This window comes from Sabethes cyaneus, chromosome 3, assembly GCF_943734655.1.
Source record: "Sabethes cyaneus chromosome 3, idSabCyanKW18_F2, whole genome shotgun sequence".
Taxonomy (NCBI): Eukaryota; Metazoa; Arthropoda; class Insecta; order Diptera; family Culicidae; genus Sabethes; species Sabethes cyaneus.
Genome location: NC_071355.1, coordinates 1,761,079 through 1,773,122, shown reverse-complemented (window position 1 = coordinate 1,773,122; position 12,044 = coordinate 1,761,079). Strand labels below are relative to the sequence as shown.

At 43.3% G+C, this 12,044-nt stretch overlaps 1 protein-coding gene across 2 annotated transcripts; it reads left to right on the top strand.

Moving 5' to 3' along the window:
- The first annotated feature begins 1,726 nt into the window (after positions 1-1,726).
- On the top strand, positions 1,727-4,387 carry LOC128741570 (Golgi resident protein GCP60). 2 transcript variants are annotated; one of them, XM_053837492.1, is made up of 7 exons: positions 1,727-1,804; positions 1,939-2,196; positions 2,282-2,328; positions 2,392-3,043; positions 3,101-3,222; positions 3,281-3,452; positions 3,512-4,387. In XM_053837492.1, the coding sequence occupies exons 2-7, from the start codon at positions 2,031-2,033 to the stop codon at positions 3,772-3,774; spliced, it is 1,422 nt and encodes a 473-aa protein (XP_053693467.1). In that variant the 5' UTR covers positions 1,727-1,804; positions 1,939-2,030; the 3' UTR covers positions 3,775-4,387. The 2 variants fall into 2 exon arrangements, with proteins under 2 accessions (XP_053693467.1, XP_053693466.1); XM_053837491.1 differs by having other exon boundaries at positions 1,729-1,804; positions 1,888-2,196.
- Positions 4,388-12,044: the final 7,657 nt, after the last annotated feature.

Below are 12,044 nucleotides of genomic sequence, written 5' to 3'. Positions count from 1 at the left end.
TTCTGAGTCGCTTGAGGTCTCAGCTACTAGACCCAATTCACCGAATCTTGATATCGGTAGGCAGTCACGAGTAATCCACCATAGTGTGACTCAAGTACTTAGTGCATGGAAAATGTTCCTCTTTTGCTTTAGTGCTCACAGATGGCGTTTAGGCCGAGCAACTAAGTATTTTCTGAGTTGCTTGAGGACTCAGCTACTAGGCCCAATTCACCGAATTTTGATATCGGTAGGCAGTCACGAGTAATCCACCATAGAGTGACTCAAGTACTTAGTGCATGGAAAATGTTCCTCTTTTGCTTCAGTGCTCACAGATGGCGTTTAGGCCAAGCAACTAAGTATTTTCTGAGTCGCTTGAGGTCTCAGCTACTATACCCAATTCGCCGAATCTTGATATCGGTACTCTGAAACAAAAACCATCGGGTATCGGGGTAACGCCGAAAGTAACGCATAGTAATTTTGACCAGAACACTGCTTAAGCTAAACAGAAATCTCTTCTGCAAAAATTCACTGGTGTGTCCTCTTAATTTTACCCTCTAATATGGTAACAATTACCATGATCCTTGTTTTAGTGTAGGCAGTCACGAATAATCCATCTTGTGCGACTTAAGTATCAAGAATATGGTGTCTTCAATATTTCCTCGAGTGCTTTTTTAGTTATTTAGAGCGTGTTGAGCCGAGAATCATAAAATTTTCTCATTTGTCTAGACTTTTAGGTGCTCCTAGCTAGCTATTTCAGTTTAACTTTTCTCATGGCTAGGTTTTCCGAAATATATTTGCTTTCATATTAAGCGCACGTTGGTTGAATATCCCTAAAATGATTAAAATAAGCTATTTGTACCTTACCTCATTTTAATTAGTTTTTATTTTATTGTTTATTTGATTTAGTTTATTGTCCTTTATTTTATAGTCCTTTAACATAATGCTTTGGGTCGACCAACTTAAATACTCTCTGATTTGCCTGGCTGGAGTCAAATATAGGTATCCCTAAAATTGTACTCATAATATTATACATATATAGGATAATGCTTTTGCAGCAATTTGTTTCTTACCTTATTTTTTTATTTAGTTAGTTTTTGATTTGATTTTTTTTTTTTGGTTTAGTAATCCACTGTCTGTACTGCAGTAAACATTAATATTTATTTTATTTTTAATTTTGGTGGGTGCCTTCACAACTTTAGTTCTAGTGCTAGCCATTTCAGGCGCTATCTTATATGTGTGCCGCTGTGCAAAAATTGTCAGTTTTGGTGGTTAATTCATGGTGGGTGAATTCACACTGCTATTATAAACGCGGATCTCGCCCACCATGTTTTACTGCCCAACAAAATGAAAGATTTCAAGTTTGAAATTGAAATCTTTCATTTCTTTCGGGTGAGAATCTTGGTGGGCGAGTTCACAGAAGTATACTGGCATTCTATATATATTGATTCTACTTGTGAATCACATGTATGGTTAAGTGATTTGTAAAGATAATCCTATCAAAAGATTTTGAAAATATGAATAAAAAAGTGCATTTTCGGCTCATTTATGTTCAACTGATTAAAATAGGTGACACTGCTTAACTCGTTCCTTACCCTATTTACACTGATTTGTCTGTGGTATTTATTTATAAAAGGGATTTTCATATTGAGTGATGGTGGTCACCCTATCTCCGGATTCTCAAAAAAAAAAAACATTACACGCACACATGCTTGTCAGTCGTATCAGTCCGAAGAAAACATAAGTTTGACAGCTCATCTTCTTTTTGCAAAAACCTGCTGTCTTTATTTTTCCAGAACATCATCATCAGCGCAGCCAAATTCTACGTGTAAGTTTTTTGCTTAAATTTTTTTTTCTGTAAATCCGTGCAAAAATCCGACATTAAAGGTTTCATTTTCTGCTTACATCTAGAAAGTTAGATTAGCCGAACAAGTGAGCTTAATCTGGTTCGCTTTCTTACAGTGTGAGTGCACAAATCGGTCGAAAAATACCGTAATAATCACCCAAACTGTACAAAGAGTGGGTGGGCCAACGTCAGCGCAGCAAATCGGAACATGATAAGCCCCGATAATGTGGAACTCTCGCTGCGTCAAATGTCGCTCGGAGCGGACACCGGAAGCAACGGTAGCGGCAGCGGCTCGGACAGCGAGGACAGCAAAATCCTCAAGTGGAACCTGCCGCTGAAGGAACTGTATCGCATGGCTTGCAGCTTCTACAAAGGTAAGCTCGTGGAAGAATTTTTGTTTTGATTCGGGGAATCGTTGAAAATGGTGTTTGTTTTCCGCTTTTTAATAATGCATTGCAGAAAAGTCGGGCAAAGCGGTTCACTTAAGCTATGAGGATAATCTAAAGGTAGTTTAGTCGTGCGCTGATTGGATTCTCGAGTAAATTGTGGAATTAACCTTTATGTTTTAGTTGATTGCGTTCACGCAGCAGGCGGCTCATGGCCCACTAGATCCTGCGAAGGCACCGCCGGTGGGTATGTTCGATGTGATTGGAAAAGATCGGAGGATTGCTTGGCAACATTTGGGCACAATCACGAAGCTGCAAGCGATGGAAGGGTTTATCGATTTGCTGGATCGACTGTGTCCGTTGTTTCGGCCGACCGTCGAAGCTATCAAGAAAGATCGGGAGGAAAAATTGCGCCAAGCTCAAGCGGAGGAAGCACACCGCCGGGAGCAGCTCGAACAGGAGAAAGAAAAGCTGGTCGAGCTGAAGCGAATTGAAGACGAACGGAATCGTGAGGAAATGCAACGGCGTCAGCTGCAGGACGCGCTGAACCAGCAAACGTATCATCAGTTTAAGGATTACGCGGAAAAGCAATTCCCGGGCAATCCGGAGCAGCAGGCAGTTCTGATTAGGCAGTTGCAGAACGAGCATTATCACCAGTATATGCAACAGTTGCAGGCTCAAGTGGCAAGCAACTATTCCCAGCTGAAAGCCAACGGGGATGTTGAGACGGGCTTGGATGGCAACGGGATTGGTCAGCTGGATCAGACAGTCAGTGCTAAGGAGGGAAGCCAGCTGGAATACAAGGAGCAGTGCGATAGTGATGAAGAATCCGGAGGTATTACGGTTTAACATGATACATTTATTGCGCTGTTATTGAATTGTTGTTTTGTAGAATATGCCGTCATAAATCCGGCTAACATGTGGACAAAACCGGATATAAAACTTTTCAAGCAGGAAGTAACCTCCGGCAAAGGTGACGGGGTGATTCGTGTTGGCCACGGAGACACTGTAACGGTTAGTAGGAGGTTTTAATTCATTGCCTCAAATGGTTTCTAAACTAGATCGTGTTTAGGTTCGAGTACCAACGCATGAGGGTGGTTCCTGTTTATTTTGGGAATTTGCCACCGACAACTACGACATCGGTTTCGGTGTTTACTTTGAGTGGGGCAAGCCAGCGACTACCGAAGTGTCGGTGCACATCAGCGAAAGTGACGAGGACGACGACACACTGGAAGACGACGACGGTAAGTGTTTGCATTTGCGTCCCTTGCTTCGACGCTAAAATCATTATCGAACTTCACAGTGGTCTGCGCGGACGATTTAGAATGCGGTGGCCAGGGACAGCACAAACAGTACAGCAACGGTAGTGGTGGTGCCAGTGGCACTCTAGCCAACACCAATCCCATTTCCATTATCGTGCCCATCTATCGGCGCGAATGCCAAACAGAGGTGTACGCCGGTTCGCACAGTTACCCCGGGGAGGGAACCTATCTGCTCAAATTTGACAACAGCTACAGCTTGTGGCGCTCCAAAACGTTGTACTATAAGGTTTTCTATACCCGATAATCGAATCGTTTCATTGCGCCGGATGCGGCTCGGCCGCAAAAGCACGATCCTTTGGCTCAGCCAAAGCCAAACTGATTGGTTCCCGTCGCTGAAGGAGGGAATACTTTTTCAAATTCCTCACTCCATTTCATACGTTAGGTTCAACACAAGACACTTTATTTTTGTATATCGCGGAAAGTACCTTGAAAAGTTTTGCACACTTATGACATAGCTAAAAATCAAATACTAAAACACAGAAGCGTAGGCAAATTATATTGTATCTAAGCTGTTGTTCGTTAGTTCAATGGATTTTAATTACGATTCATGTCTCTATACTGAAGTAGATATAGAATACAATTTGATTGCAACAAGTGAGATAAACATGGATGTGGAAAATGAAACAATAGTTTTCAAAGTGAAATATGATATAACTGAATGGGACAAAATAACTAAACCTATAGTGCAATAGACGGAATAATATGATATTTCATCGTCATTGGAAGCTGATTGCCGGTGACCGTTTTCTAAACCATTTGGAATGAATGTTCTATATCTACGTAAATTTGCTGTGAATGAACAAACGACACATAAACATGCATGGTGGTTAATAAATGAAAATCAACAAAAACGTTTTTTGGTGTCCGAAAGAGTTGGTTTTATTCTATCTGAACGGGACTATTTTTTTTAATGCAACTTGAGCGATTTGTGACGAAGGACTGTGTTCCGATAATTGGCCGTGTTACAAGGGAGTTTTTAACTTGATCGTCTGGTTTTTTTTGTGAAGACTGAAGAGACAATTTAGAGAGAATTGCAGCACCTTGTACATACTACGGTGAGAAATACGCTTTATTTCTTATTCTTATTCTTATTAATACCAACACAGCCACAATAAAGGATTCCTGGAAATAATTTTAATTATTTCTAATTATAGAAATATTTCAAATTATTTTCTTGTCTGTCTGTATTAACATTTGCAAAATATCAGGGATATATTACAAATGTTTAATCGGTCAGGCCAACTGTGAAGTATTGCCGCAGAGACGATTATAAGAAATAAATCTTGTGTGAATAAGTTATTCATACATAGATGCATTTCAAAGTCAACAGGGGAAGAAGAAACGAGGACGTCTCGTACCAACCGTTTCTGGTTAACTGTAAATTTGTTTCGTTGGGAGTATCTTTGCTAATAAAGGTTAAGTGATGCTCTGGACCCTCGGGGATGAACTTATGACATTTATGTTGCGACGTTTGGGAATGTGACGCTAGGTATATAACGGGTGGCAACTAAAATTTTGGAATTTTTTTTTTCAAGCTGTCAAAAAAAGACAAAGGCACATGAAGAAGATCTGATTTACCGAAATTAAAGAAACGTTATCCATTGTTGAAAAAAAATTAGTGTACATTTGAAAACGGTCCGTAATCGGCTGTTCGGCGAAGCTTTCGTTTGACGTCAAAACAGGAGCGTTGTACGGCCCTTATGTCAACTTTGCGAATGCATCTCTTGATTCTACCAATCAACTGTTTGCAATTCGTGGCTCTCCTGTTATTTTTTTACACCAAGAAACTCAAAATCCTGAAGAAATATTCGATTGGGCGCACTGAAACAGATTTTTCGGGTCGTGGATTTTGGGTAAACATGGGATCGAATGGGCATTCAGAAACGATTGTTTTTTGGCGTAATACGATGATGCTCTGTCCGGCCAAAACACGTATTGTCCATCTGCATGATGTTTTTGTAGAAACGGGATCAAAATTTTCTTCAAACATTCGTCGGGTGCATCTTAAGCGTCGATGACACTGGGTGAGTTTTTAGGTTGCTAGTAAGCGAGTTGGCGAGTAGATCGTGAACTCGCCCTGTGTCATCATACACACTAGCTGACTAGCAGATTGTTTGCTAGTAGCGAGTAAAGTTGAATGCTGCTCAACTTTACTCGCTACTCGATGGTGTGTGCGCTTGTTGGCTAGCACACTAGCTGTGTGGCATCATAGTTGCGAGTAACTTGCGACGCAGCGAGGTGGTTTTTAAATTATTGATTTTATAGCACCAGAAATGCCAAATATTTTTACTAATTTTGAAATTGTAAATGCAATGTGAATTAATTGAAGTAATCCCTCGTGATACTTCATATTTACCAATTAAACATCTATGAAGAAGTTAGAATTAAATAACATAAGATAGCTCTTATGTAAATTGTACATTGTGTACGTTAAACTTGATCGTTTATCTAGCAACGATTTGTTTGTATGTACGGCATCGCTGCGTAATACGTTTTAGATTTATCAAAACCCCTCGCATACTAGCTTACTTGCCGATTTGTGTGTCATCATGACTCGCGCATTCGCTAACTCGCCCACTCGTGAGATCGTTGACTAGCAGCTTACAAACTCGTCCAGTGTCATCGACGCTTTAATAGATAGCCAAACCAGAGGGCTTGTTGTTGAAGAAACGAGAAAGAGAACGATGTCCTTCTGCGTCCATAATTTTGGCTGATCTACTACCTTGCTTGCGAATAGTATCTTAGGGCATCTTAGGATATGGTAAACAGTCGAAGCCGCGACATATTTGCTTTTTAAATGTTGTATCGTATGCTTTTTGCCGAGATTTATGTTTCAGTTCGTAGAAGTGTACAGCGCGCTCCCGAAATGCTTCTTGTTTCGACGCCATTTTTAGCAAAACTTGGCAAGCATAAACAAAACAAAAAATATTAACAAGAAGAGGAGAGAGAGAACTAACACATACATACTCTCATTTCTCTCTGAGCTCGTTTGTTGTTGAGCATGAGGCCCGCGAAAAAATTCCAAAATTTTAGTTGCCACCCGTTACGCGAATCCACCCCTGCAGAGAAAAAGCTTTCATATACACAAGTGACATGTGACGTGTACTGATCGAACAAAGGTATTAAAAAAACCACGTTATAAGAATATTCGGTCGTGTTCATTTTTGCTCCGATAATTCCGGTAATTTATCCTGGTCTGGTTCCTCTAGTCCCTGTCCGCCCACAGGTTATGGGCCCAGGCTAGTCTAGGAAAGTGAAATTTCACGTAAAAGGCACGGAACGGTTCGTTTTTTTTCGGATTATTTGCGTCGTAGTTCTTTGGTTTGACGGTTTTCTGCAAGTGGCAAAATGGCGGATCCACAGCGTTACGCAATGCAGAAGTTAAATAACCACCAGTCGTGGAAATTTAAGATGGAGATGCTGCTGATTCGGGAAGAAATCTGGCACGTCATCTCGGATGAGGCACCGAACCCAGTAACAACTGCGTGGAATAAGGCGGATTTAAAAGCTCGTGCGACAATCGGCCTATGTACTGAAGATGAACAGACCAGCTTGGTGAGAAGCTTTGCATCAGCAAAGGCAGTCTGGGACAGTCTAAAGGCATATCACGACAAAGGATCCGAAGTGTATCTGCTGAGAAGGTTGACGCGCCTGAAATTGAAGGAAGGTGACGATATGGAACAACACCTGCAAACATTTTCCGATTTGCTGCAACAAGTTGCCATGTTGCTTTGCTCTTTGCCGGAATCGTACGATTATTTAACAACGGCGCTGGAGCAGCGGTCGCGGGAAGAGCAGCTGGTGAAATCGAACTTGTTGGCGGAATCGGAAAAGCGTTGGGTGCGCAGCGAAACGGCTGGAAACGAGCGCTACGAGTGGAACATCGTCCAAAGCGTGGAACTGGCGGTGGAAGCAAATCAGCCAGTAGTGTTAGTAAACAAATCACGGAAATACGTACCTGTTTTCTGTGTAAGCAAACCGGACATCGAAAGAAAGATTGTCCACACCTCGCAGCTGATTTGGGAGCATCGAAATCAGTAAAGAAGCAGCCGGACCAACCGAAGGCTAAGCAAGTACAGGCGGTGTCGGAGGGACCACTTGCCTGGATGGTGGCACAGGGTGATCCAGCCAGTTGGTTTGTGGATAGCGGAGTTTCGCGGCACATGACGGGCAACCGAAAGTTTTTCACGGTGCTCGAGCAGACGAGCGGAACTAGTGTGATGCTAGCGGACGGTAAACAGGCTGAAGTGGCCGGAACATGCCGCGGGAGTATTGTCGGTGTAACCGATACTGGGAATCCGGTCGACATCGAGTTAAGCGACGTGTTGTATGTCCCGAAACTGACAAGTGGGCTTATGTTTGTAAGTATCCTTGTCAAGAAAAAATTTGATGTTGTATTCAGCGGAAATAGGTGTGAAATTCGGAACCGGAATGGAGTATCGTTTATGCATACCGAAACAGGCAATAGTTAGCGTCCAATCATCGCATACGTCGAATTGCTTACATACGTGGCACAGACGTCAGGGTCATCGGGATCCGGGTGTGGTACGAGCAATCCACTCAAACACCAGGCAGAAGGAATGACGTTGGTGGATTGTGGTGTGCGTACAGTTTGCCAATGTTGCATCGAGGGAAAGATGGCACGAACACCGTTTCCGAACATCGTCGATAGAGGTTCGAAGGAGAAGCTAGGCATCGTTCATGCGGATATCAGTGGTCCGATGAAATGTACACCGAGCGCAAACCAATATTTCCTCTGTTTAGTCGACGATTACACACGAATGGCTTTCGCGTACCTTCTGAAAAAGAAAGCAGATGCAGCAGCGAAAATTAAGGATTTTGTTAGTTTCTGCAGAACGCCCAAAGTGCTGCAATCGGATGGAGGTGGAGAGTTTACCTGTAAGGATCTTCAGAATTTCCTACGAGCAGAAGGCATCGTCAGTCAGTTCAGTGCACCCTATTCACCACAGCAGAATGGTGTCATGGAAAGACGCAATCGGTACTTGAAGGGGATGGCACTCTGCATGCTGTTGGAAGCAAAGCTGGATCAGAGATACTGGGGTGAGGCTATTTTAACTGCTACCTACATCCAGAGCCGATTTCCTTCTAGGACGATTGGAATGAGTCCTTACGAGAAGTGGTACGGTAGATTACCGTCGTATGACCATTTTGGCGGCATCCATAAAGTACGTCACGCTTATAGGGGGGAGGGGGGGTTGACCTAATCGTGACGATTTGTGACGTAGGGGGGAGGGGGGGTATGAAGTTATGTGACGTCACATGAAAAGAAATCGAATGGAAAATTTATTCATGAAATTATAATTTAGCCTTCATTTTAGGATACAACTATTGAAGGCTTCTATAAAATTAACGTACTGATGGATTTTAAAACCAATAGTTAAATTCTTTGAATGAAAGCGTTTTTTTAACATATATGTGTGAACAGGACTCATTTATTTTATGTAGTATGAACTCTCCATTAAGGCTTTACAGAATATACAGTACACCGCTGAAGAGCTGCTTGAGTACCGTCCTGCCTAAAAGATTTTTGCAACCGCAAACAGCAGTCGCACAAACTCCTGAAGGGTTACGGGATGCTACCAGAGATCCATGGCAATGTTTTCCCTTGATATTCGTGCTGAACTCAATCGATGAACAAAAACTCATACCGAAGTTGCATGGCTGCTTTTAAGGTTTTTCGGTATAATTTATATTGCACCTCACTCAAAAGCTCTCTGAAGGATAGAGTTTATGCCACTTGCGGATTAAATTTCGCATCTAAGGTAGTGTTGAATGATTGCACGATTGAATGAATACACAAAATGACAAAATCCGTCAGAAAAGTTCTTCCAAGACGTGTTGCTGCAAGACGTCAGCAGTAAGTCCTGATTCTTTCAACTAGATCAGACGAATTTGAGTGGATGGATGTGAAGAGCGTGGATATGCGCGAAACATTAATCGACGACACATCAGCGTTTTCTGAAGCGGATCCGATCGCCGCAATAGGAGATTGCTTCAAAATTCGTGAATCGATGACTTATAAGCTCAAAAATTTTCCTTTTTTTATTTGCAGAAATTGATTTGATAGCTCTAAATAGAAAAAGGTTGGAATGAATATTTAATTTTTTTTTGTAGTGAAGTTATGGGGGGGGGGGGGTGCCGTGACGTGACGTACTTTCTCAGGAGGGGGTCACGAATGTGTGACGAAATGTGACAAGGGGGGGAGGGGGGTTTGATTTTGGTCAAAATTTGCGTGACGTACTAAATGGATGTCGCCTTTCGCATTTTCGGTTGCGATGCGTGGGTACAGATTCCAGCTGAAAGACGCAAGAAAATGGAGCCAAAAGCACAAAAGCTAGTGCTTGTAGGATACTCGAACGAACATAAGGCGTATAGACTTCTGAACAAGGACACCGGACGTATCACAATAAGTCGAGATGTAAAGTTTCTCGAAGATTGGAGGATGGACCGAGAATCCGATACCGATGAGAACCGAGAAGTAACGGAATCGTTTTTGAGCTGGAACCGTTATCTCCTCCAGCTGCACTACCAAATGCTTCGATCGAGACCGAGACGGACGAAAAGGATTTGGTCGGATATGAATCTGCTGAGGAGATCTATCACGGTGAAAAACAGCTGATGGAAATCGTCGTCGTATACCTCATCGATCAACTAGGGGAGTGCTATCTGAACGTCTTGGAGATTATTTTGTTGGCATGGCAATGGTCGAGCAGGATCAGCCCACATCGTACAACGAAGCGATTAACAGTGCTGACAAAGATGAATGGATTGATGCAATGGATGCTGAGTATGATTCGTTGATGTCCAATGATACGTGGGAGTTAATTGATCCACCACATGGTTGTAACATTGTCGGTAGCAAGTGGGTTTATAAAAGGAAGTTGGATGCTGATGGCGTGGCGAGGTTGAGCGAATGAAGGCTAGACTCGTGGCTCAGGGCTGTAGCCAACGATTTGAATCTTATCAGGGTATCGGCAAATGCTTGTGAAGCATTTGGATATCAAGTCAGCGTACCTCTATGGTAAGCTGGACGAGGTAGTTTACATGCGCCAGCCACCGAGGTACGTGGTGCCAGGAAGCGAGTTTGTAAATTAAATCGAAGCATTTACGGCTTGAAACAGGCCGCTAGGGTGTGGCACAAGACGCTGACCGATATACTTAAGCAGCTAGGATTCGAACAGTGTAGCTCTGACTCGTGTCTATACAGGAAGCGTTGCGGAAAGAATGAGTGGGTGTATCTATTGATAACTTCGCCTGCAAATGACGGATCTTGGTAGCAACATGTTCAATGAACCTGGAAATACTAAGAACCTGAGCAGAGGGTCCAAAGCCCCTAAGAAGGATGGTTTTAATAGCTGTTATCCATGACTATCACGTAAAAATCTAAATGGATAAACCCCTAATCCAAGGTGTCATGCGACCCGTGCCGAGGGATGAATGGTGGAGGGGGTTCTAGAAATACTCAGCCGCTAACGGAGCCTGTGGAGTACCAGGGCACCCTCCACAGTATTCTTGCCCTTACTGCATTAAGCCGGTCACTGATGCAGCGGACCATCTTTTACCGAGCTACTCGTGGGATTCATATGGAGAGTCTAAATATAAATAAAACACAGGGCTCCGGCAGCCTATCTCTGCCGGAATCGAAGGAGGAGGAGATGAGCATAGGGGAGGATCAGGAATTGAACGATGCGTTAGCAGAGGTTCCGTCTTGTTCCTCGTCTATTCTCAACACGCCGACTCGTTGTGAGTCGACGGATGATGAAAGCGACGGAATAACCGTCACAATCAGATCTGGACCTATAGCGGAAGGTTCAGCTGAGAATGAAATTCCGTGGAAACGGAACCTGACAAAAGCTCAGAAAAAGAAATTAAAGAGTTTGCTTGCCTCTGGGCTTCCTGCAAAGGAGGCACGGGAGCAAGTGTTAGCACAATCTGCTTCGGTGTCAGGTAAAAGGCAACGCGGATCGGAGCTGCCTAGCAGCGGAGAAAAGCCGATCCCCAAAAAACAGAAGCGAATTCTAAACCCTAGAGAGCGAGTGGGACAGGTCATGCGAAAGCAAACCACCCATCCCGCTCGAAGGGGAGGAACAAGAGTGAGGTCTACGAGAGAAGCCCCCAAGCTTCCCTCGGACTCCACTACTGGTGTCTCCTACAGGGAGGCCGCAAGTCAGATCAGAGTTGGGATCCTCTCTGAGGACTATCCCAGCACTGAACTGAGTACGGCACAACTGGATTCGATACAAGATGCTCTACACACAAGATGCTGACAGCCATAGAGCAACAACGTAACGAGCAGGTTAAACCTAAGTTCTTTAACTGCTCGTACAAGTCCGGGTACCTGGTTCTTTCTTGTAAAGACCAGGAGACTTCGGAGTGGTTGAAGGAAGTGGTTCCTGGCTTATCACTATGGGAAGGATCAAGACTCGTTGCTCTGGATGCAAAGAACATTCCGCGTCCAGAAATCTATCATGCTTTCTTCCCACAAAGCGCGTC

What these genes read in the sequence shown, in the direction of transcription:
- LOC128741570 (XM_053837492.1), top strand. Translation starts at nt 2,031, where the DNA reads ATGATAAGCCCCGATAATGTGGAACTCTCGCTGCGTCAAATGTCGCTC. An exon ending in GCCACGGAGACACTGTAACG is followed by an intron (nt 3,223 to 3,280) that starts GTTAGTAGGAGG and finishes GATCGTGTTTAG; the next exon opens with GTTCGAGTACCAACGCATGA. An exon ending in CACACTGGAAGACGACGACG is followed by an intron (nt 3,453 to 3,511) that starts GTAAGTGTTTGC and finishes CGAACTTCACAG; the next exon opens with TGGTCTGCGCGGACGATTTA.